The following is a 23,779-nucleotide window of genomic DNA, read 5'->3' on the forward strand; positions in this document are numbered from 1 at the left end:
GGCAACAAGTCAAACAACAGAGATATATAACAGGAATTCTGTAGCTGACCCTCTGCGTGCTCCAGTCATGCTCCTGAGAACACCTCTGTGAACAGTTTAGCGTGCACGTTCACAGGCCTGTCAGTCTGTGCATATCACATGCCTGTGCACACACACCAGTGTTCCTCCTCATCGTGCATGATAATTGTCGAGAGCCATCTTTCTGGATATTTGAAAAGCTGCGTTAGAGGACTTTCTGTTACTTTTGCCAGCTCAGAACCCACTTCTCCTCATTCTGATATTGGCAGTCCGATTTCCCTTTGGGAAACCCTGCTCCCGTGCCCTCCCCTCATGCCTTTCAGTTCATGCAGTTTAAGCTGCCTTCACCAGTGAGCTCCAGGGATGGGCGTATGACTCAGACCTAGATACCAAGAAATTCCATCCCCCTTGCCATAGCGAATGCCTCAGGAATTGCCAGATGACTCAGGCCAATAAGACTAGTACTTTTGCTGTTATTACTGGGAAAGAAGCGTTTTTCACTGGGTTGTTAAGCTGGGAGAACACAAATCACCACTGGGCATAGCTTAGGAAGAGCTGCCTGGGAATAAAATCAACACAAAGAAAGTAGAGTCAAGACATAGAGAAGACAGATGTTCTCCAGATGGCATTGTTCAAAGCCCTACATACAGTCATGCAAGAAGCCAGTCCATCTCCTGATCTCCTTGGGTACATCTACCAATTGATATGCTTTCTGGTTTACACAAGTGTAAATTTCATTTTTGTTACATGTAACAAGCAAATACAACACAAAACACAAAAACTCATTAACACATTATTCCATAATACAGATGTATCATTATTTATTCAACAATTTCCTTTTGATACAGTTATATATTATATATATATATAATATATATTTGCCACTATAAATAATGCTGCAACAATGGACATGAACTTGGGCAAACTCTGGGAGATGATGAGGGACAGGGAGGCCTGATGTACTGCAGTCCATGGGGTCGCGAAGAGTCAGACATGACTGGGTGACTGAACAGCAACAAAAACTGTCCTTATATTTATGGGACTTTATTACAGGTCAGGTTCAAAGGTATACAGGAGAGAATAGAAGGAAAAGACTAAAAACTAAATTAGGTCAAAATTACGAAGCAACCATCATGCCTGACTTGACATGAATCTGGACTTTATTCAGAAACTGAATGGTGCTACTTAACAAATAGAGACAGGATTAGATTTGAACTGGAACTGCCTCCAGAAGCAATGTTAAGATGACCTGGAAGTAGTTATGTGGGGTTTAGGGAGTAGGAGAATAATTCTGCATTAGTACAGGTTAAAGCTAATAAGAGAGTCTCAGTAATGGCAGTGGGGGGGAAATGAATTCAAAAGACATTTCCAAAGTACCTAAAATTAAGCCATTAAGAACCAATTAAAAAAATAAAACACATACCTTAGGACATCCCCCAATAAATGAATAGCACTAGGAGGTTATTTCAAATCACATGACTACTGGGCTAGGAGAAGTACATGACTTAGGGGCAGCCAGGAATCCACTGGCTGGCCAGGACATAGCATTAAGGGTTTTGCCAAACAGGCATCTGTAGCTGAACCATGTTCTCTTTGTGGAATTTGAACTGTGAAGTACTGAGGTAATGAAGAACTGACTAGCTAGGGCTAATGCTGAAGAGATACAGAAAGAGGAAAATCATGAGACACAGCTGAATGTGAAGCCAAGAAAGAGGCAACAAGTCAGTTCCAGGACTGATGGACACCTAAGTGCTGTCTGCACCTGCTCTAACTCATGTTTTTTCTGAGGCTCACCTTCTTAAGAAAGTGAGAATGATTTCTCTGTAAAAACTGAGCCCTGACTAAAACAGCTTTATTGATTTGCCTAGATGACACAACTAAAATCAAGACATGGTGATTGATAATGAGGAGGATAAACGAAAGAGAGAAGAATTTTAAATGATTAGGGTTTCTAGAGTGAGAAGGGATGGTGATGCTATTGAGAAAGAGAATATGGTGCAAAGAGGAAGTTGATTTGAATATACACTGAATTAAGTTTTGGACATTTCAAGTCTAAAAGGTCTGTGGACTATCTGTAAGGAGGCTGGAATCCATAGTTCAAAAGACATAAACTAATACATGGTAGTTAGTCTAAGCCACAAAAACAAAGGAATATCAAAAAGTCAAATCTAAGTGTTCTCTGACAAAGTTCACTGAACAGAGACAAGGCCTTTACAACCTTCTCCTGCTCCTGTACTCCTCCACAGTAGAGTGGGTCGCTCTACCCTGAGTGATCATGTGCTCAACTGTCCTGACCTCAGGCTTCACACCAGGTGACAATGAAGCCAGGAGGCACTCTCGTATGTCTAAATAAGAGACTGAAATGTAGACTGAAGATGGCAGAGTCACACCCCAAAACAAACAAACAAAAAAGAAAACCTTAAACATACTCTGTATGGTTACAGAACTTTATAGGTCACAAAATACTTTATGGGAGAGGTAGGCAGGATAGTTTTTCTAAGCAACTCCCCTTCTTTAACATATGAAGAAACAGAGTCATAAAAACTAACTTGTCTAAGAAGCAGCAGAGCTGGGAACCCTCAGCACACTCAAGTCACTCTATTACATGGATCTCTAGGAAATCCCACTGATTCAATCTCACAGGTGTCTGCATCAGGCCCAAGCTACTTTCCTTTGGCCTTGTATAGTATACAGACCACCACAGAGAAGGAATATAATCTTACACTCTGATCCTGGAGGAAAAAACCAGCTTTAAGGTTTTCCAGAAATCTTTGAAACTTGTAAACTAACAAGAATTTAAAGGGGGAGGAGGACACATGTCTACCTACCTCTCTCACCAATGTTTCACTTTTAATTACTTAGACAAAATAGGGAAAATCAAAATACACTAGTGGTATTAAAGATTGGGATTGGTATACAAGGATGGTTCATCTCAACTGCGAAAGAAAATTAAAATCCTAGGCAATTGAGAAACAGCATCTGAGGTGAAAGTTGGAAAGAAGACTTACGGGAAGGTGAAGAGACGTTCCTCAGAACTGCTGGAGAGGAAGGCTAAGGATAAATGCAAGTTTCTATGCCCTCTTGATTCCCTAACACCCAGTTCTTGGGACTTCTTGGTTTAACGTTGTCTGCATTATCCTATTAAATCAGTTTCCCGCCTCCCACCTTCCATTTATCACTCCACTGCCACTCGTCCCCAACCTCCACTTATTTCTTATACATTGCCAAATTTTTTTGCCATTCATGATCATTAAAAGTCTACTGATGTAATTCCTCAATTTATATTAAATTCAGGAAACTCAGAAAGATTAATTCCTACAGCCTAGTGGAATAGCAGAACTAAGAGAAAACATAGCCCCTGAGATTCCAAAGCCAGTGGTCTATTATATAACATTGTCCCTAAGGTTCAATTACCAAAAGTTTGTATCAATAAACTAAATGGGAAAGAAGGAAAACTGACCAAATAATACCACAGACAAGTTCTCCAATGGAACGCAGAATAAACCAAGAAAGAAAAGACAATGGCAGGGAAAGCAACTTGAGCATTAGACCTATTGTGAAGGAGGAGCATTTCAAGAAAGGCTTCCTGGGAATTAGCTTTGGCTGAAGACAGCACAAATAAATACAATCAATTTTTCAGGCTGTCACTTGTGCCATATCTTTATAGATATTTCCCACAGCATCTCTGAATTATTTGTTAAATCACCCTGATGTTGCCTTACCAGGCCTATTATTAAAAGTTATCAGATTCTTCAAATTTTATTTCCATTACAAAAAGGTTTCTCAGTATCATGTTGCAGATATGATTTAAACAGAATACACCAGAAAACAAAAGACTGTGATATTTTTTTTTTTACTCTTTGTAATTAATTCACTGTAGGTGGCATAAAAAAAATGATGTAATACAGGGAAGCAAATATGAAACAGGTACTATGAACAGCAATTTATAATAGATGGAGCACCATTTGGGGACAAGATGGCTGTTTACTAGCTACATTCTCCCAGGAAAACTTGTCTCCAACTCTGGTAAAGTCAAACAGGAAAAATCAAACTTGCTGTCTCTCTACATTTTCTACCATTTTAAAAACTCTGGTAAGAGAAACTAAAACAGTGTTTCTTACCTCCGTGCAACATAATAAAATATAGGATTCCCAGCTTTGGAAGTCCCAGCTTGGTAGAAAATACTTAATGTTTTCAAAGCCTTGAACTCTTCTTTTTCATGTACTTGATGCCTGAAAGAAAAAAGAGCACAGTAACTCACAGACTTTATATTGTTCATTGATATTTACAAAAGTCCACAACTGGAACAATGATAAAATATACAAAATGGCAAAATATCTTAAAAGCAGCATACTTTCTGAAGGGCAATGTGGTAACAAGCACTAAAAGTTTCAAGGAGCTATTATTTGAACCTCGGACTGCAAGGAGAATCAAACCAGTCCATCCTAAAGGAAATCAGTCCTGAATATTCATTGGAAGGACTGATGCTGAAGCTGAAGCTCCAACACTTTGGCCACCTGATGTGAAGAACTGACTCATTTGAAAAGACCCTGATGCTGGGAAAGATTGAAGGCGGAAAGAGAAGGGGACGACAGAGGATGAGATGGTGGAATGGCATCATTGACTCAATGAACATGAATTTGAGTAAACTCCAGGAGCTGGTGATGGACAGGGAGGCCTGGCGTGCTGCAGTCCATGGGGTTGCAGAGTCTGATATGACTGAGTGACTGAACTGATTATTTGAACCATTAGGATAACATTAAGAAAACTACTGGACAGGGATATTAATCATAGAATTGCTTTTAACCATTTTTCTTTCTAGACAGAAGTTTTTGAATTTTATTGATTTGTTTTTTAAGAGTTCAGTTTATGAAGCTTTCCTTTCCCTGGTTTACTGATTTTGAATGAGTGAGAAAGGTCCATATGTTCTTCTTTATGGGAGTTTATCCTCACGAATAGTGTATCTTTTTACAGATGGTTACTTACTGGTACAGTTGTACCAATACAAGTTATTAAAAGGCCATTCTAATCTCCCTGATTCTGAGTATCACTTTTATACTTCAGTTCAGTTCAGTCGCTCAGTTGTGTCTCTTTGCGACGCCATGAACCGCAGCATGCCAGGCTTCCCTGTCCATCACCAACTCCCGGAGTCCACCCAAACCCATGTCTATTGAGTCGGTGATGCCATCCAACCATCTCATCCTCTGTCATCCCCTTCTCCTCCTGCCCTCAATCTTTCCCAGCATCAGGGTCTTTTCAAATGAGTCAGCTCTTCGCATCAGGTGGCCAAAGTATTGGAGTTTCAGCTTCAACATCAGTCCTGCCAATGAATACCCAGGACTGATCTCCTTTAGGATGGACTGGTTGGATCTCCTTGGAGTCCAAGGGACTCTCAAGAATCTTCTCCCACACCACAGTTCAAAAGCATCAATTCATTGGCACTCACTCAGCTTTCTTTATAGTCCAACTCTCACATCCATACATGACCACTGGGAAAACCACAGCCTTGACTAGACAGACCTTTGTTGGCCAAGTAATGTCTCTGCTTTTCAATATGCTGTCTGGGTTGGTCTTAACCTTCCTTCCAAGGAGTAAGCGTCTTTTAATTTCATGGCTGCAATCACCATCTGCAGTGATTTTGGAGCCCCCCAAAATAAAGTCAGCCACTGTTTCCACTGTTTCCCCATCTATTTCCCATGAAGTGATGGGACCAGATGCCATGATCTTAGTTTTCTGAATGTTGAGTTTTAAGCCAACTTTTTCACTCTCCTCTTTCACTTTCATCAAGAGGCTCTTTAGTTCTTCTTCACTTTCTGCCATAAAAGTGGTGTCATCTGCATATCTGAAGTTATTGACATTTCTCCCGGCAATCTTGATGCCAGCTTGTGCTTCCTCCAGCCCAGCGTTTCTCATGATGTACTCCCCATATAAGTTAAATAAGCAGAGTGACAATATACAGCCTTGACGTACTCCTTTTCCTATTTGGAACCAGTCTTTTGTTCCATGTCCAGTTCTAACTGTTGTTTCCTGACCTGCATACAGGTTTCTCAAGAGGCAGGTCAGGTGGTCTGGTATTCCCATCTCTTTCAGAATTTTCCACAGTTTATTGTGATCCACACAGTCAAAGCCTTTGGCATAGTCAATAAAGCAGAAATAGATGTTTTTCTGGAATTCTCTTGCTTTTTTGATGATCCAGCGGATGTTGGCAATTTGATCTCTGGTTCCTCTGCCTTTTCTAAACCCAGCTTGAACATCTGGAAGTTCACAGTTCACATATTGCTGAGGCCTGGCTTGGAGAATATTAAGCATCACTTTACTAGCGTGTGAGATGAGTGCAATTGTGTGGTAGTTGGAGCATTCTTTGGCATTGCCTTTCTTTGGGATTGGAATGAAAACTGACCTTTTCCAGTCCTGTGGCCACTGCTGAATTCCAAATTTGCTGGCATATTGAGTGCAGCACTTCCACAGCATCATCTTTCAGGATTTGAAATAGCTCAACTGGAATTCCACCACCTCCACTAGCTTTGTTCGTAGTGATGCTTCCTATACTTTTATATACTTCCTATACTTTTACACTTATACACTTATATATATTTAAATACACTTAAAAAAAGGCATGGTTTAATTATTATATATTCTGCTCAGCACAGTGTGTGTCTTTAACCTGAAGATTTATGTCATTTACCAGCCTTGGAAAATTCTCATCTGTTGTTTCTTCAAATATTACCTCTTCACTACTCTTTAAGCTCTATTTATTAGATATGTTGGAACTTCTCATTCTATAACCTCCATCTCTTAAACTCTTTCATATTTTCCATTTCTTTATCTCTGTGTGTAACAGTCCGTGGAATTCTTCAGGCCAGAATACTGGAGTGGGTAACCTTTCCCTTCTCCAGGGGATCTTTCTAACCCAGGGACTGAACCCAGGTCTCCAGCATTGCAGGCATTTTCTTTACCAGCTGAGCCACAAGGGAAGCCCAAGAATACTAGAGTGGGTAGCCTATCCCTTCTCCAGTGGATCTTCCTGACCCAGGAATCTAACTGGGGTCTCCTGCATTGCAGGTGGATTCTTCACCAACTGAGCTATCAGGAAAGCCCACATACTAAATAATTTGCTCCAAAATTCTCTTCTAGCTATGTATGTGTTTAAAAATACTTCTTTTACCTAGTATTTTTATGTGTCTTTGGGGTGCGAGAAGAGGCTATATTACCTCAGCTCATCATACTGCTGCTACCAAGTGAGCATTTGCTTAGTATCAATGGAGACAACACAGAGCATTTCAGAAGGGAAACAGGTACACATGTGTATGGATAAATGACTAGGAGGCTATCTGCCAAATGTTAACTGAATTATCTCTAAGATGTGAAATAACTGAAAATTTTTTCCTTTTTAGATTTCTGTGTTTTGACTAATTTAACAATTATTAGTTTTCTAGTTGACAATATTATAAAGCTACTTCCATTTTTTAAAAGAAAAATGAGTCTCAGGGAGCATCAGTGGAAACTTAGAACAAAAATATTATTTAATGCTTATGAAACACTTTATATATACACCAGATATTGTTCTATATCTTACACATATCATTTAGTGTTCAAAAGCACAGAGGATTGTTTTGTAGGAAGGTTAAAAGGACTAATGAAGTTTTCTTTGAAAAATGGAAAAATGGCAAGGACATCCTTAGCAATGCTGAATAAAACATAGTTTTATATGTTTATATAATTTTCAACTAAGTAACATGAAAATTTTGCATTGAAAATATTCCTTTAATAACGTAGGAATAAGTTGGACACGACTGAGCGACTGAACTGAACTGAACTGAAATACCTGTTACACAGGAAAATGTAACAGAACTAAAGATAACAACTAAGCTTGAAAGGAGATTGTTACATATTCCCACATTCTTTTAACAATATCAAAAAATTGGAGTCATGTACAAAACTATCATCTGTATGTAACATGACTAATAACAGACACTCACAATCCATGGAACATTATATACAAATCGTTAGTGTGAATTAAACTAGAATGTCATATTCTGTTCTTTCCTTTCTGCTTCTGGCACATACTATGAACAAAACACTTAACCCACACTCACTATGAAGTACTAAGTGACGAAGTGTAAAGTACTATGAAAGGTACTTTAAAAGTCTAAAGAATTCTGCAAACTATCTGCACTGTAACAACACAGGGGTGAATGCCTACGATGAGGATCCAAATCTCAATGAGATTCGAAACAAAGGTCCACAGAAAGAAATTTTATAGCAGTATTACCATATTTCTGACCCTCAGTCTTAAAGTTGTATAATTAACTTCCAGGAGACTTCTGAAAATTTTTGTTATGTGAGAGAAAGAGTTCAGCACTTAGAACCAAAGGATCAATGACTTAGGATGGAATCTTAGGCAAATTACTCACTTTGAACTCTATTTTCCCTAATAATTATAATATGAAAATAATGTTGTCTACCTTCCTTTTAACTATTAAGTGCAAAAACATCTCAAAATAACATGACATAGTACTATTCAACAAGATGTTATTATTTTTTACAAGAAAATCAACCACGAAACAAAGCATACTTCAACAATATATAGGGTAAAGAGAAAAGTGGGACCCCAAAACATGGCAATGTGATTATGAAGTACATCTTTCCCAATAATCCTCTGTGAAATATACAAGCATATCTAATAAGTGGCCTGGAGATAAAGCTTGCAGCTCAATGAAAAAGACAGAAATCATCATGTCGAGGTGGTACTTTACCTAGTCATAAACTCCTCAAACTTCGAACTGGTAAGGTTAAGGCTGGACCAGTGTGTATCTGCCACAGGTTTGTGCTCTGGAGGACCCAGATATGCAAGAAGTGTTGCCATCTTATCAAAAGGTCGTCTTCCAACAGCTTTGTGATCCCTAGATATAGGAAACTACTTAGGAAAAAAGTAGCAGTTCACATATAGCAGAACACATTTTTTTTTAATTGGAGTATAATTGCTTTATAATGTTGTGTTAGTTTCTGCTGTACAACGGAGTCAATCGGCGGGATGTATACATATCCCTCTTGAACCTCCCCATCCCACCTCTGGAGGTCATCAGAGCACCGAGCTGAGCTCCCTGTGCCCTACAGGAGCTTCCCGCTAGCTATTTTCCACACACAGGAGGGTACATAAAAACACGTTTAGATTGTCATTGGCTGCTTTTCTTTTTACTGTCCAGTGGTGGTTCCTGCTCATTTTTAAATAGCACCCAAAAGACCTCAGGGGTTTTAAGTATAACTGAGACATCTTAGAAATAGGACCATTCCTCAAACTAAAAAATTTACATAAAATTTCATTATGTTCTAGTATTCTTAATCTATTACCATTAAATAGGCAACCAGTAAGTAAAAATAACATTCTGATCCACTTTTTCTCAGGATGAAAAGAACTCATTTGGAGAGACCACTGTTTAGGAAGTGGACATAGTGTCCCTGATATCAGATTTCTGCTTAACCAGGGTAAGTATGAATTTTCAACAACTATTAAACATTTAAAACTAAAGATAACAAGATACTATTTCACAAACATCAAACTGACAAAAAAAAATTATGACGTTTGCTAGTGCCAATTTTGGTGAAGATGTGTACACTGTACTCTCACACAGTACTGTCAAAGCATAAATCAGTATGTACGCTGTGAAAAATAAGGTGGTGATATCTAGCAAAGCTGAGGCTGTGTATACCCCAGAACTCAGCAATTATGCATTTGGGTAATTCACAAGGAGACAAATGTGAAGAATATTTATTACATTACCATTTAAAATAACGAAAAACAGGAAACCCTAAATATCCATCAATTAGGAAGTACGAAAATAAGTTGTGATATAGCCATTCGATAAAATACTAAGATAAGTTAAATAAATGATAAATCTCAAATAGAATATTATATGAAGAGACTATATTCAGTGTATCATTGCTATGAAGTTTTAAAACACACAAAACTGTTTTATATGTACCTATGTTATACCTGTACTTTCCTTTTTCTTGTCAGTTACACAAGAGAGAAGTTGTATCTTTTTCTCTCCCAGAAATAAAATGTTATAAAGATCTGAAATAATTCAGCAAAATAAAAAATGTTAAAACGAAGCAGTAGACACGGGTCTCTGTTATATTATAGTCAATACTTTTTTGTATGTTTGAAATGTGTCTTTTTTAAAAAAAAATTGAAAAAAAAAACTGGTATTAAAGTACATGAATATGTACTTTAAATCATACAAGTTTGTATTTTAAAAGATGCATATAAAAGAATGTTTGCATTTAAAAATTCCACTTTAAGTGCCACACAGATGAAGCATCTCCCTCCTTATGGTCTTCTACTTTTCCTATGAATAAGCAAACCATTTTTATTGGAATTTAAAAATAATCTGGACTCATTTGACCTTTGTAAGAGAACTCATAGATAAGAATCTGGGCCACTATAAACATGTAACGATTATAGAAAGGACAGCAAATGATTCAGGCTACAAGAGACTTTAACTAAAAACAGCTAATGAAACAATTCCCAAGTTAATAATTTTCAATTATTAAGTAGTGCCTATGTAAAACTTCATTTGCATGTACTTCAGAGTATCACAAATGGGATTACTATAGAATTGCAATAGAATAGCAATGTTTCAATTATTAACTTCCTAAGAATTAAGCTGCTCTTTAAATTCAGATGCCAAGACTCATTTGACCTAGTAAATTTAAACTTCTCTGTGGCTTGTTGTAATATTATGTTTGCAAGCCAAAAAAAATCCAAAAGGCTAATTCGTGATTTCTCAGTTTAATTTTTTGTTTCCTCGGCTGGATTCTTAGTTTCCCCATAAGGGATCAAACCCAGGCACCGGCAATGAAAGTGCATAGTCTTTCATAACCACTAGACTGCCAGCGAAATCCCTCTTAGCTTTAGTATTTTTTTAAAAAGTCTACAACACCTACATATGTTTGTTGATCAATCAATATGACTTAAGTTTTTGCCTACATATTTTTAAAGGTCTACATTGCTCTTTAAAAATCATAATTCTTATTCTAAGAAGATACAAAGTAAGAGGCATTATTCATGACTAATAATTTTATCAACTTAAATTTAAAGTGAGAGTTTTCAATATTCCCATGACTGAGAAATCTCACCTGTTGCTGGAAAGATACTGGCCAATTTTCTCTTGATTATTCCATAGTAGACGATGTAAAGCAAGCACATTGCCATCGCTGATGAAGGAAAGACTATGATTTACAGCATCACTTGTAGGACAATCAGATGCTATATCAAGGAAAAACCTTCAAAAATGCAAAGTTATTAGAGTTTCAAAAACCAGATATACTCATATCTATGTTTGAATTAAATTTATGTGAAGTAACTTTGTGAAATTACTGGTATTACAAATATGGAGGTTTTATTCACACATGTAACTATAAACAAAAGAAGAGACAGGAGAAACTTGGTTTTCCATTTGATACCTGGCTTCAGCTTCAAAGTAGGCTCTGAAGTCAGACAACAAAATTCAGATAGATGAGAATCTATAGAGAAGCCAGTATTTTACAGATAAAGAAATAGAGGCCCAGACAAGACAAAAGACCTCCCCAAAGTTATACAGCCTGTTAGGTCAAAGTCAGGATCAGAACCTTTGTTCTTTTAACTCTCTACGGGTAGTCAATCTTTCTGTGGATAGTCACAGAATGTGAATCCTATGCTGACATTCACTTTTTTTTCCAGTATGATTTACAGTCCAATAATATATCTTTTAAATTCCAATCAGAAAGAAGTTAGTATGAACTATAATGAAAAACTAGAAGAGCTGTAGAAGTATAGCTTCGACTATAAGTCAAGTCAATCAGATTCACACTGTATGAAAAGTAGAATTCTTGATGTTAACTTACATTTACAGACACCTTCTCATAAGTTATCTCATTTGTGTCTCTAAAATCAACTCACAGTTAAGTACGGTATGAAAGCTACTTTACCAAATCAACAACTCAGAGATAAAAAGAAGCAACTAGCTAGTTATGGGACCGAGCAGAACTCAAGTTTTCTAAAATCACAAAACTTCCAACAGTTGTCCAGTTACTCATGAACAAAACCTTACGCATTTGCTTTACTTGGTTTAAAGAGTAGCTTTTTAGTTTACATACATTTCCAAATTAAAGTATCAAAAATATTCTAACATCAAAAAATTCTGATTATACACTATAATGCATTATCTGTACCAGTTTGGTTTTAGTTCTTACTGAAAGAAATCTTTTTCCTTCTACCTGTCCTCCATCTTGTGGTAAACTCAAATCCTGTATTTTAGTAGCTATGTCAAACATCTCTCTGGGTTTTTAAATATGGCAATCACTACCAAATTACAAAGAATATCACTTTACTTCATTAATGTCTTTTATAGTGAAATAAGATTAACTATGTTCTTGACCTCAAGAGAAAAAAACCTACACAGGAGTTCCATCTAGATCAAGTACATGGACTTAAGTGAAACTCAAAGTATCTGATCCAAACAGAGCAATTGGCTAAGTAGCAGGCTGCTCACCTTCGTGCTGCATCAAAGTTGCTTTTCACAAAATCATTAAAAGGCCGCATATGCTCTTCTTTTGTGAAAAGGACATGATTGGCAATACTCTGAAGTATCTATACAATAAAATAAGGTTATAAAGGATCTGATTATTTATGAAATCTACACATCCATATAACTCTAAAAAATATTAATTTTCTCACTGATACAATTTCTATTGGTGATTAAAATCAGTTACTGATCATTCTGTTTCTATGCTTTCCTAAACATAATTATATAAACACTTATATATTTATATATATATAAACAGACATGAAAAATTTAATGTATTTTTTAAAATCATATAGTATACATTTTGTTTCCCATTTCGGAATTTCCAAAATGATTACACAGAAAACCATCTTGAGAAGACATTTGCTAAAATATTTTCAAATGATGAGATGTTCTATCAGTATCAGCCTCATGAATTTCTTTATCATATAAAGAAATAAAACAAAAGCATGTAAGGGAAAACCACAGGGCATTTCAAAAATTAAGAGAGAGTACAGTGAATAAAAAAACTGAAAATTTATGGAAGAGAAATTTTAAATAGTTATATTATCAAAATGATTCTTCACCTTCGACATTAACTTCAAGCCCCTTTCGATTCTAGGCGGTGGCTTTTTATCTAAAATCCCTGCTTCATATGGTGAGACAATGGCAGGATTGATAAATCTGAGAAACATGGCACTTCCTACTGCACCGATGCTGTTCTGAGGGAAACGCTGGCTAACCACCTAAAAACAAGGAATTGAGGATTGAGTACATGGTTTGAATTAAAACAAGAAAATGGGAAGACAGAGTTCAAAAGTCAAATTTTGCACATAAAATCTGAATAGACCAGTCCTTGTAAACAATACATTTGTAATTTTTCCTACTCCCAAAACATCAGTAAACAAAAATTTACCCTCAATTCTTGCCCTCTATCATTTAAAATCACAATGAAGGTCTCTAAGGTGGGGGGGGGGGAGTCTCAGATGAGTTTTGTAGAAGAGATCTGAAAAAAGATATTAATTTTATCATCATTGTTTATACTGCAGGTTTGTTGAGCAACAAAAGCAGAATAACTTTTCACACAAAAATTATCACATTTTACTAAGATTAAGAGACACGAGAGTGTGGTCAACTCTTGTAAGGCAGAGCTAAGTTTTCAACAGCATACCACTGAATAATCCAATACCTAATAGTAAATACTTACATTTTGTTGTATACCCAGGTACAATTGAATTTCTTGAGCAAAATGCTTGCCATATACAAAATAAAACTTAGTTTTCTTAGATTCCTATCAAGAGAAAAAACTTACTTACAGTAACGTTATTGCCAGTTCTTTTTCTTCATCAGAATGCTTTATAATATAAGGACCTACTTATTATTTAAACCATGGAGGAATGGGAATTCTTGGGGACTTAAAAGAAAAAAGGATCCCACAAGCCTAAAAGAGAGAATCCCCACGAATAACTCAATTTGTAATTCTGTCAAATAAAAAAAGTTAAAGATACAAGAAATGGTTGCCCACACTGAAAAATAATGTGAGCCCAACATTTCACATGGATTTATTTTCTTTTTATAAGATATTCCACTTTCAAGGTAAATTAGACTGGGAAAGTGCTATGAAGCCGGCTCAGCTCCCATCTCTCCTAGTAGGTCCTGTTTTAAATTAACATACGAAAACTGTATTATTCTGAAATTCACTTTTTTTTTTAAACAAATAACACACACATTTACTTTTAAAGAACATTCATGTAACATCTAAACCGCTACAACTATTCATGCTTAGCGTGGTTAACTGCTGCTTAAAGCAGTGCTGACTGACAACAAGGCCATAGTACACCAACTCAATGTTCTGGGATTCTGAGGATAAAACTGCATTTCAAAGGCTATTGCGGGGAAATGAGAAAATAGGACTTAGGTGCAGAATCTCACAGAGCTCTAGTTTTCTTCACACTGCCTCAGTAAAGTAACACTTCTTTTCATGAATTCACACGGCTCATGAGTCCAGATTATAATTCTGGAAAAGAGTAAGAATTATTTCACTTCATTCTATTTTCTTCAGTGCTTCATGTGGTATACATTTAAAATGTGTTCTTGTTCACTGTCTAAAATCTCAAAATAATGTTCAATTATATTTGACAGGAAGTCAGTAAAATTAAGACTTTAGAGAATGATTTTCTAAGCTAAGAAAATCTTTGTAAGAGGTGATAGTAGGGGTGAGCTATAACTAATACATTCTCACCTTCCTGGTACTGCATAGCTCAGGAAGCTTTCTTGGTGTTACAGCACTCTGAGTGCTATGCTACTGCAAGAAGGACGACGACCTTACACTTCAGTCAGAGCACACTGGTGAAGGTGGTTAAATACAGCAGCCTTAACAGACTGGCTTTAACACCTAGATACTGTTTTATAGCTATTTTTAGCTAAAATACAGTTTTAGAAACAGAATTAAGAAGACAATTCAAGTACTTTTACCACTGTTGTACTGTGTTTAACCTTCTAGGGAGTAGGAACAGAAAAAAATAATGTTTATTTCCGCACAGATAAAATTCTTCATCTAATTTCAGAATGTTCACCGACCACCACTGCTACTATTTTCTTCAGAATCACAAATTTTAATCTTAAAACATAAAAAAACAGATCAACAAGTCTAGAAATTTTTAAAGCCTTTCAGGAGTGAGCTAGCAAAAAGGAAGGGAATTAAAAACTGCTTTATATTTCATTGCAAAAGGGTTGTTTTAAAAGAATAGCTTATGTTCAGTTTAATCCGTTAAAATCCTGAAAAGGTTTTTAAAAAGTTAAAGTCATGAGTTTGGTTTCCAAAGAACTGATTAATTATAAAATACTAACCTGCTGAGAAAGTGTCTCAAAAAAAAAAAAAATCAATCACTTATATGCACATGGAGAACTCTTTTCAGATGTATTTTTAGAGTAGCTATTTACTGGCTTTTTCCAGGAGAGAAAAGTTTTTAAAGTGCGACTCACATTTATACCTGATGTTTACTCAATATTACTCAATCTCAGAATTTAACGGGTGTCTGAGGGAATCATTTCCCAAAAGAAATATTGTAAAACTTATGAAAGGTACTACACCTTCACTATCTTCCCCATCTTCAAAAATCATTCATGTCAGAACTCAGAGTATCCACACTACAAGAACACACCTTATTTTACGTGTCATATAATTATGGATCTCATCAATGACAGTGTATTTTGGGAACTAAAATCTGATAAAACAATATCTATAAAAATGCTCAACAAGTTTTATGAATTAATTTATTAAAAAACTTCTTTTCCTGTCACCACTAATTAACATCAGTATAATTTTACCTCATAACATATACATACTCAAACTGTTTTTATTTTTAACCTGTAAAAATCTAATTTATATCCAAAAAACTTTCAGCATAAAAGGTCCAAGTAGAGCCAGTCTGTATGCAGAAGCCAATGATCAGTCAAATGGCCCTTTTCCTTTCCCCCTACTCATAAAAGGCAAACCACAGGTTACAAATAAATGTAGTCATACACTGTACCTCAGCAAGAGGATCACAACCCATCCACCTTTAATTATCTAAGTGAGTTAGGTTAATAACTTCAAAGGAGATCTAATTATACAGTACATGTTTGAGTTTAATAAAGAGAATTATCTATGACTACACAGCTACATAACAGCAGCCAGAACCTTGTCTATATATTTTAAATATTCTAATCTATGGTACATAGACCCCAAAAGAAAGTTAACTTGCTTTTAAAAAGATCATTAGATTCTGTTATGCCAACAACTCCATAAACCAACATTTTAGATTTATAATACTACACAGTCGTCACACTTCAGAATGTGTTCTAAAATATCCACAAGGACCTCATATCACTTGTGCTGAGAAATGCATTCCAAAACTTGGTGTTACCCAGAAACATTTTTTTGAAATATGAAAATAACACTAGTAGAAAAAAACATTTCAAGGAACAACTGTAGATAAAATCTTAATAAATAAAGCAATGTTAGGAAGGCTAGAAAACATGCTCCAGAAACAGAGAAAGCCTGAATTTTAATTTATGTAATATACTACAAAATGGCATTAGTAAACACCAAACAAGAGTGTTAGAAACAGTAAATTAATTTCAACAGTGATGGTGTATATTATGTTAAATCCACATACGCTGAGAATTAGAAGGCTGAAGCATTAGAAAGAAATGTTTTTATTAAGCAAGATGGCCATCCAATCCAATCCATTTGCTCACAGCTGACCAAATTTACGTAACATACCCAAAAAAGAATCTCTTGAATGTACATAAAAGCATATGTCTCTAAATTTTAATTTAGTTCTGAATTTCAAACAGAAATTTACTGAAGGTAGAGCTCAGATGAAAATGAAAGGTGAAACCAGATGAATACTATATACTAAATTCTACCTTTTAAAGTAAACTATCTATGTGACTCCTGCAGGTTTTCTTGACCTCTTTCTCTAAATTCATTTGGATTATATGAACAAAGGTAAAACTAAGCCTGATAAGAATCAGTCATACTGACAGATATTGGCAAATTTTAAATGAATGCATGTTAATATTTTGGACAAATTTCATCCGCCAGAAGAAAATAATTATGACTACCGTAATTTTCTTCCTTTTAAATTAGGGTAAGTTTACAGAAGTAGGTAGTACATGCATATCATGTTTGCAAATGAGGTGTTTCTCTATAAATACAGACTCACTGCTTTTCTTTATTTCAAAAGTACTATATTCTCAGTCCCAGTAGCTTATAAAGATTTTCTCTAAGGTAAAAGTGGTTTTGTTTCACCATAAGAGTTTTTATAAGTTAAGAACAATTATCTAAATCCTGGCTGAGACTGTCCAGATAAAACTCTAAGTAAAAAATAAAATTTAGCTACTTTTAGTTAAGATTTAGAAAGTGACAGTTTCCTTCTATGTACTTCTAGCAATTAAGAAAAACTTTCATCTCTAGGAAAAGAAATCACTCACATTACCTGCAAACAAGAAGCAAGAATGAAGAGAGTCAGCATTTCCTAAGGCCTTGAAATTAAGTTTCTTTTGCATTCATTTATAATTTTTAAAATAACAGTAATAAAATTAGACCAGGGGTATCAAATGCACCAAATGCCCCCAAAATGCCTTTGGGATAAATCAAACCAAAGGAACACAGAGATGTTTCAATGTAACTTAATTCCAGGGTTAATTGAAATGAAAGCTATTTTGTGCCAGAATTAGTAGAATGATTTTACAGTGAAGGTCAAATAGGCTGAAGTGAAGATGTTCTTAACAAACAGCAAAAGATTTTTTGTTTTGCTTTGAAAGAAACAGCTAAAAAAAAGTTCTCCAAACTTACTGATTTTTTGTTTTCCTTTTTTTCTTTTACTGTAGCTTTATTCAGTAGGGAGTGGCAAGTTGCCTACAGAACAGAGATGAGCACAAACAAGTCACAGCACCAACTACATACAGCAACAAAAACAATGTTGGCTTGTACATAAAATTACACGATCAAAATGTAACACAAATGGAATCAACAAAAAATTAGAAATCAACTGAATTTTGAGGGACAAATTTTATTTCTGGATTTTAATCTTTATTATGTCTTTAAGCCAAAGCACTAAATAAATAGCAAGAAATGTTGAGACAATCATATCTACTATTTCTGGCTATAAATTGCAGAAAATTTCTCCTCAAATGAACTGAGGATATTTAATATTTACATTTCAGTTAATTCCTAGCTTTTGATGAATTTTATATGAAATTTTCATTACAAGTAGATTATACTCTAAAAATACTTCTATGTGTCTACGTAATTTTTCTTGATTTACATATATTTATATATACTTCTCTGTGTATCCTTCAATTGACTTAAAAGTTCTTTTTTCAATAGTTGATACTGAACTCATATTACTACTGATTAAAAAATAAACATTAAATGGCTAAATATAATAGAAAAATACACTTTACAGATTCTGAGTTAAAAGTCTCTCTTTTAAGAAAGATTACTCTTAAAATTTCACTTAATTTTGTTTGCAGGCTGCTTCCTGAAAAAGTTCTAACCAGAGAAGGTTAAAAGCTCTGCAACAATTGGGAAAAGAATGTTATCAGCTCAACTGGAAATAAGCATTAATATCAAAGTGAAGAAACTGCAGAGAAAATCATAGAATAAAACTGTAAGCCTGCTTAAAATTTTTCACAGATTTGACCATTTATCAGAATGTCTCAAACAAAAATCCATCACCAAAAAGCCTCTCAAATCCAGAGACATATTGGTTTCAACTCTCAGAGTCACTTCTAGGCCAAGGAGCTCTATTAAAATGAAAAGATCGACACACACACACAGCTATATTTGAAATGGATAACCAACAAGGACCTACTATACAGCACATGGAACTCTGCTCAATATTCTGTGGCAGCCTGGATGGAAGGGGAGTTTAGGGGAGATGGATACATGTATACGCATGGCTGAGTCCCCTCACTGTTCACCAGAAACCATCATAACATTGTTAATCGTTGTTAACAATAATTGTTTTCTCTCTCCCAATAAAAAATTAAAAGTTAAAAGAAATTACTTTTAAAATATTTTGAAAACAAACTAGAATTCTTCAATCTACCATACAAGGCATTTTATTCCAGGATTTCTGTGACTCAGCACCATAACTTGAGATTAAAGTTAGATTTGTACATCCATCCATCCATTCATTCATCCAAGTAGTTACTGTGCACCTAATTGCTAGATACCATTCTAAGCACTGGAAGATAGCAAGCAAGAAGACACAGTCCTTACCTCAAGCTTTGATTCAAACTTCAGACTAAAAGCGCTAGTAACCCAATTTATCACAAAAATGCAGTTTTATACACTTTTTGTTTTCAATCATGGTATACAACCATCAATTATAGCCTTAAAATTTTTCTGTAAGCTACTTCTGTTTGGAGAAGCAGATTTGCCAGGAAAAGATGACATTTGCTTAGAATTATATTTAGCTCTTTCTCAGAATTCTCTCACCACAATTTAGGAGAATATCCACTCTGGGAATACTTTCTCATTACTCCAAAACTATCAGGATGAAAGTGGAAATAAACACATGAAAAAATGTCTCAGTTATAAATCTAACACATGGCCATTCCAATATAACCTTAACCCAGACCGCTAAGTAAGGAGGCTTATAAATCGAAAGAGCTAGGTAAAAGCATGATTTTAAAAAGGTTTAACAGTCAAAAATACTAACTCCAGTAAAAAGACCTAAAGCTCAGAGAAATTTAGCTAGCAATGTACTCACATAGCTTTCAAATTTTCCCTAGCAGGTCCCATAGCAGGAGACATATTTACTAGAGGGAAAAAAAACAATGGACTACTATCCCTCCCAACAGAACATAAAAGTACAAAGGTACCATTATGTTACTGCCAAAGTCTAAAGGGCAAAGAAAAGCCAGAAGATGGAAGGTGAATAAAAATAAAAGAGCAAACTAAAGGAAAAACTACATTTGCAAGGAGACTCAATGGAAGAATATCTTGAGATCTAAGTTTATTTTTCTTTTTTAATTAGCAAATGTGAAATTTCCCATTATCAGTCACTTATTAAAAAACAAACCCTTATTTATAAATAACATAGCACATCTATCCTCTATAGTACTGTACATTCCAATAGTAAGTTTATCCAACAGTTCCAAAAACTGCACTAACATTTAAAGAACATTCTTAAGAAGAATAATTGTATGTGAAATTTTAATATAATGACTCAGGTCTGCTGTAATATGGGACACGGTATCACGGAATGTTTTAAAAGGCACAACACATAGTGGTTAATAAGCCACCAATTATCACCTAGCTTTATTTTCTGCATTCTTTTTACTACCTCCTTCCCTTCCTAACTATGAAAGTTGGCAAGAATCTTGTTTACTTGGCTGGGAGGAATCGGGTAATTTATTCCTTCATTAAATATTTCCTAAGTACTTACTAAGTGCCAAGCACTTACTTCTTTTTTCCTTTTCCAAGGTTGCTAATGATACAAAATTTTTTTTCTTAGGGAGACAACTACATGAAGAATTTCTACTAAAACCTACTAGACCATTTATGTAACCAGGTAGTCAATACTCAATCACTTTTAACCAACTAAAGTCAAAGCCCCTGCCATTTAGAAATTCATTTGCTTTCTGAAAAGTTATTATTAGGCCAACCAAGAAGTTGGTCCAGACTATTTTTAACATGTGTTTACCATTTCTAGTCTACCTAGTTTTATGAACAGAAGAAGGACTGAACTGGACTTAAAGAGAAACCTGAATAATGCCCAAACTTAAGATGTTATTCATTGAATTAGATTTCATACTAAAAACTACCCTCTGGTCTCAGATTTAACTACCTGCAAAACTGATATGGGGCTCTCCTAAGCTTCCTCAAGCTATTTTGAAAAAGGCAGGAAAAGTCATGATGAATTAAGAGAGTTTTAATGCTAAGTATGCTTTTCATCATCTATGAATATGATGAAACATTTTTTTATAGATACAGCAGATACATCTTTATAAATAGCAATGGGGGAAAAATTCACACAGAGCAGCCTGAAACAGCTTTTTAAAATGATGATTTCACTGATCTTGCTAATGTCTCCAAGCAACTGAAGCCCTGTGCTAAAAACAAATGGCTGTGGATAACTCTGCAAAGAAAAAGACACAAAAGGTATGGGTTTTGGTAAATGCAAAAATTCTTTATCCTACACCTGACCTTGTCCCAAACTCCAGATCCACTAATGTTTCTCCCAGAATCAGTTTTAACAGGCTAATGTGGATTGGCACTAATCTCCCTTGGAGTGATTAAACCATTTCTGAAGCTGCATATGCCAATCAAAAACATCGTGGAAGCCATAATAGAACACAGGTGTAATTTCCTCAGCAAGTAGGGGATGACTGTGAACATCTGAACTCAGAAGCATTACTTGCAGTTCTAGTGTTGAAAGTCTAACAACTGGATGTGAATGATGATGCAATATAAGTAGCATTCTATATAAAATAAACATCAGCCTGTCCTGGGGAAGCCTGACACAAACCCAATAGAGTTTAAGAGAAGAAATTAATTAAAAAAATTAATTTAAGAGAAGAAATCAAAATCAGAGATTAAGCATTTCACAAAACAAAAAGCAAGAAAGAGACTGACCTCATATGTGAAAGACCCCATGAGTAATTCAGGTAAAAGATAAAATCAGCAACAAAAACTGTGTAACATATTTAACTTCAATCACATCTACTACACCCAGTAGATTGGTGCATTTTAAACTTGTTCTCAATGCAAGGAAAATGTATTATTTTTAAAGTACCCCTTTAAACTACTTTGTATTTTTAAAGCCAATTTAAACAATTCTGAATGCATTATTCATCCAAACTGATTCAGTATTATCAATCACCCACTATCAGCAGCTAGTTTAGCAGCTAAACCCCTCTTTGGTAAAGCATTCTTTTAAATGTAGCTGTGGATTAATAATGGTAATCTCTAACCTTCAGCATACCTGGTACAAACAGTGGCACACACTTCGTAGTTGAGGGGGAAATTCGGAGGACGAACTGATGATGGCATGGAAGAACTTTTCAGTCATTTGAAGGAGATTTCGTTGGTTTTCCTCAAGGCTCTCTGACTGTTCTAACCTACCAAGAGGGAAAAAAAAAAAAGCAAAAGCAGTTAAAAGCAAACAAACTAACAGACATATTCTTTAAAAGAGACTCCTTAAAGAGAGAGATATTCAGCTAAATGCAATGTTGAGACTTTTCTGGAATCCTGATTTCAACAAACCAATTATTAAAAAAAAAAAGGCAATTTTGAGAATTGTGTATAAAAACTCTTGTTGTTGTTTAGCCACTAAGTTATGTCCTAATCTTTGCAACTCCATGGACTGTAGCCTGCCAGGCTCCTCTGTCCAAGAGATTTTTCAGCAAGAATACCAGACTGTATTGCCATTTCCTCTTTCAGGGGATCTTCCCCATCAAGGGATCAAACCCATGTCTCTTGCATCTCCTGTACTGGCATGGATTCTTTACCACTGTGTCACCTGGGAAGCCCACCAATTATCCTCCTATATTTCACAAATTTAATACAGGATTTTTAATTAAAAAATTTTTTTTGTCCATCTAGTAGGAGAGGGCACCTCACATTTTAAACTTTTATTTCCCATGACTTCAGTCAAGTTGACATGCTTTCAATATTTTTGGACCACTCAGGCCATATTTTGAACCTCCTTTCCTATCAAGCCTGATATCTCTAACTTCTAGGTATTTCTCCTGTCTGTACCTAAAACTTAGTTTGTTCATCATTAGCTGATTTTTTCCCTATACTTAAATGTCTTACTCTGTGTTCCCCATGTTGTCAATGGTACCATTACTGCTTCAACCACGTCACTCAGGAACTGCTGATGCGCTATTGTCTGCAGTAGTCCATTACTCCCCACATCCAATTAGTGTTGCTAATTCTTCCGTAAGACTTTTTTTCAGGTAACTTATTTATTATTATTTATTTAAGGTAATTTATTTAGAAAAGGCAGAGGAACCAGAGATCAAATTGCCAACATCTGTTGGATCATCGAAAAAGCAAGAGAGTTCCAGAAAAACATCTACTTCTGCTTTATTAACTATGCCAAAGCCTTTGACTGTGTGGACAACAACAAACTCTGGAAAATTCTTAAAGAAATGGGAATACCAAACCACTTGATCTGCCTCTTGAGAACTCTGGAAGTCAGGAAGCAACAGTTAGAACTGGACATGGAACAAAAGACTTGTTCCAAATAGGGAAAGGAGTACGTAAAGGCTGTATATTGTCACCCTGCTTATTTAATTTATGTGCAGAGTACATCATGAGAAATGCTGGGCTGGAGGAAGCACAAGCTGGAATCAAGATTGCCAGGAGAAATATCAATAACCTCAGATATGCAGATGACACTACCCTTATGGCAGGAAGTGAAGAAGAACTAAAGAGCCTCTTGATGAAAGTGAAAGAGGAGAGTGAAAAAGTTGGCTTAAAACTCTACATTCAGAAAACGAAGATCATGGCATGTGGTCCCATCACTTCATGGGAAATAGATGGGGAAACACTGGAAACAGTGACAGACTTTAGCTTTTTGGGCTCCAAAATCACTGTAGATGGTGACTGCAGCCATGAAATTAAGACACTTACTCCTTGGAAGGAAAGTTATGACCAACCTAGACAGCGTATTAAAAAACAGAGACTTTACTTTGCTGACAAAGGTCCG

At 35.5% G+C, this 23,779-nt stretch overlaps 1 protein-coding gene across 11 annotated transcripts in view; it reads right to left on the reverse strand.

Annotated features, from left to right (window-relative positions):
* NF1 (neurofibromin 1) overlaps positions 1–23,779 on the reverse strand; it is a 273,489-nt gene that overhangs the window by 93,892 nt on the left and 155,818 nt on the right. For 7 of the 11 annotated variants that reach the window (XM_070772719.1, XM_070772717.1, XM_070772713.1 and 4 more), the window contains 7 exons: positions 22,049–22,184; positions 17,908–17,970; positions 13,151–13,309; positions 12,552–12,649; positions 11,158–11,304; positions 8,775–8,921; positions 4,140–4,250 (listed from right to left, as the gene is read on the reverse strand). In XM_070772719.1, the coding sequence (XP_070628820.1) occupies positions 4,140–4,250; positions 8,775–8,921; positions 11,158–11,304; positions 12,552–12,649; positions 13,151–13,309; positions 17,908–17,970; positions 22,049–22,184 (861 nt within the window). The other 4 variants (XM_070772715.1, XM_070772716.1, XM_070772721.1 and 1 more) reach the window with 2 other exon arrangements.

Source organism: Bos indicus, chromosome 19 (genome assembly GCF_029378745.1).
Source record: "Bos indicus isolate NIAB-ARS_2022 breed Sahiwal x Tharparkar chromosome 19, NIAB-ARS_B.indTharparkar_mat_pri_1.0, whole genome shotgun sequence".
NCBI classification, from domain to species: Eukaryota; Metazoa; Chordata; class Mammalia; order Artiodactyla; family Bovidae; genus Bos; species Bos indicus.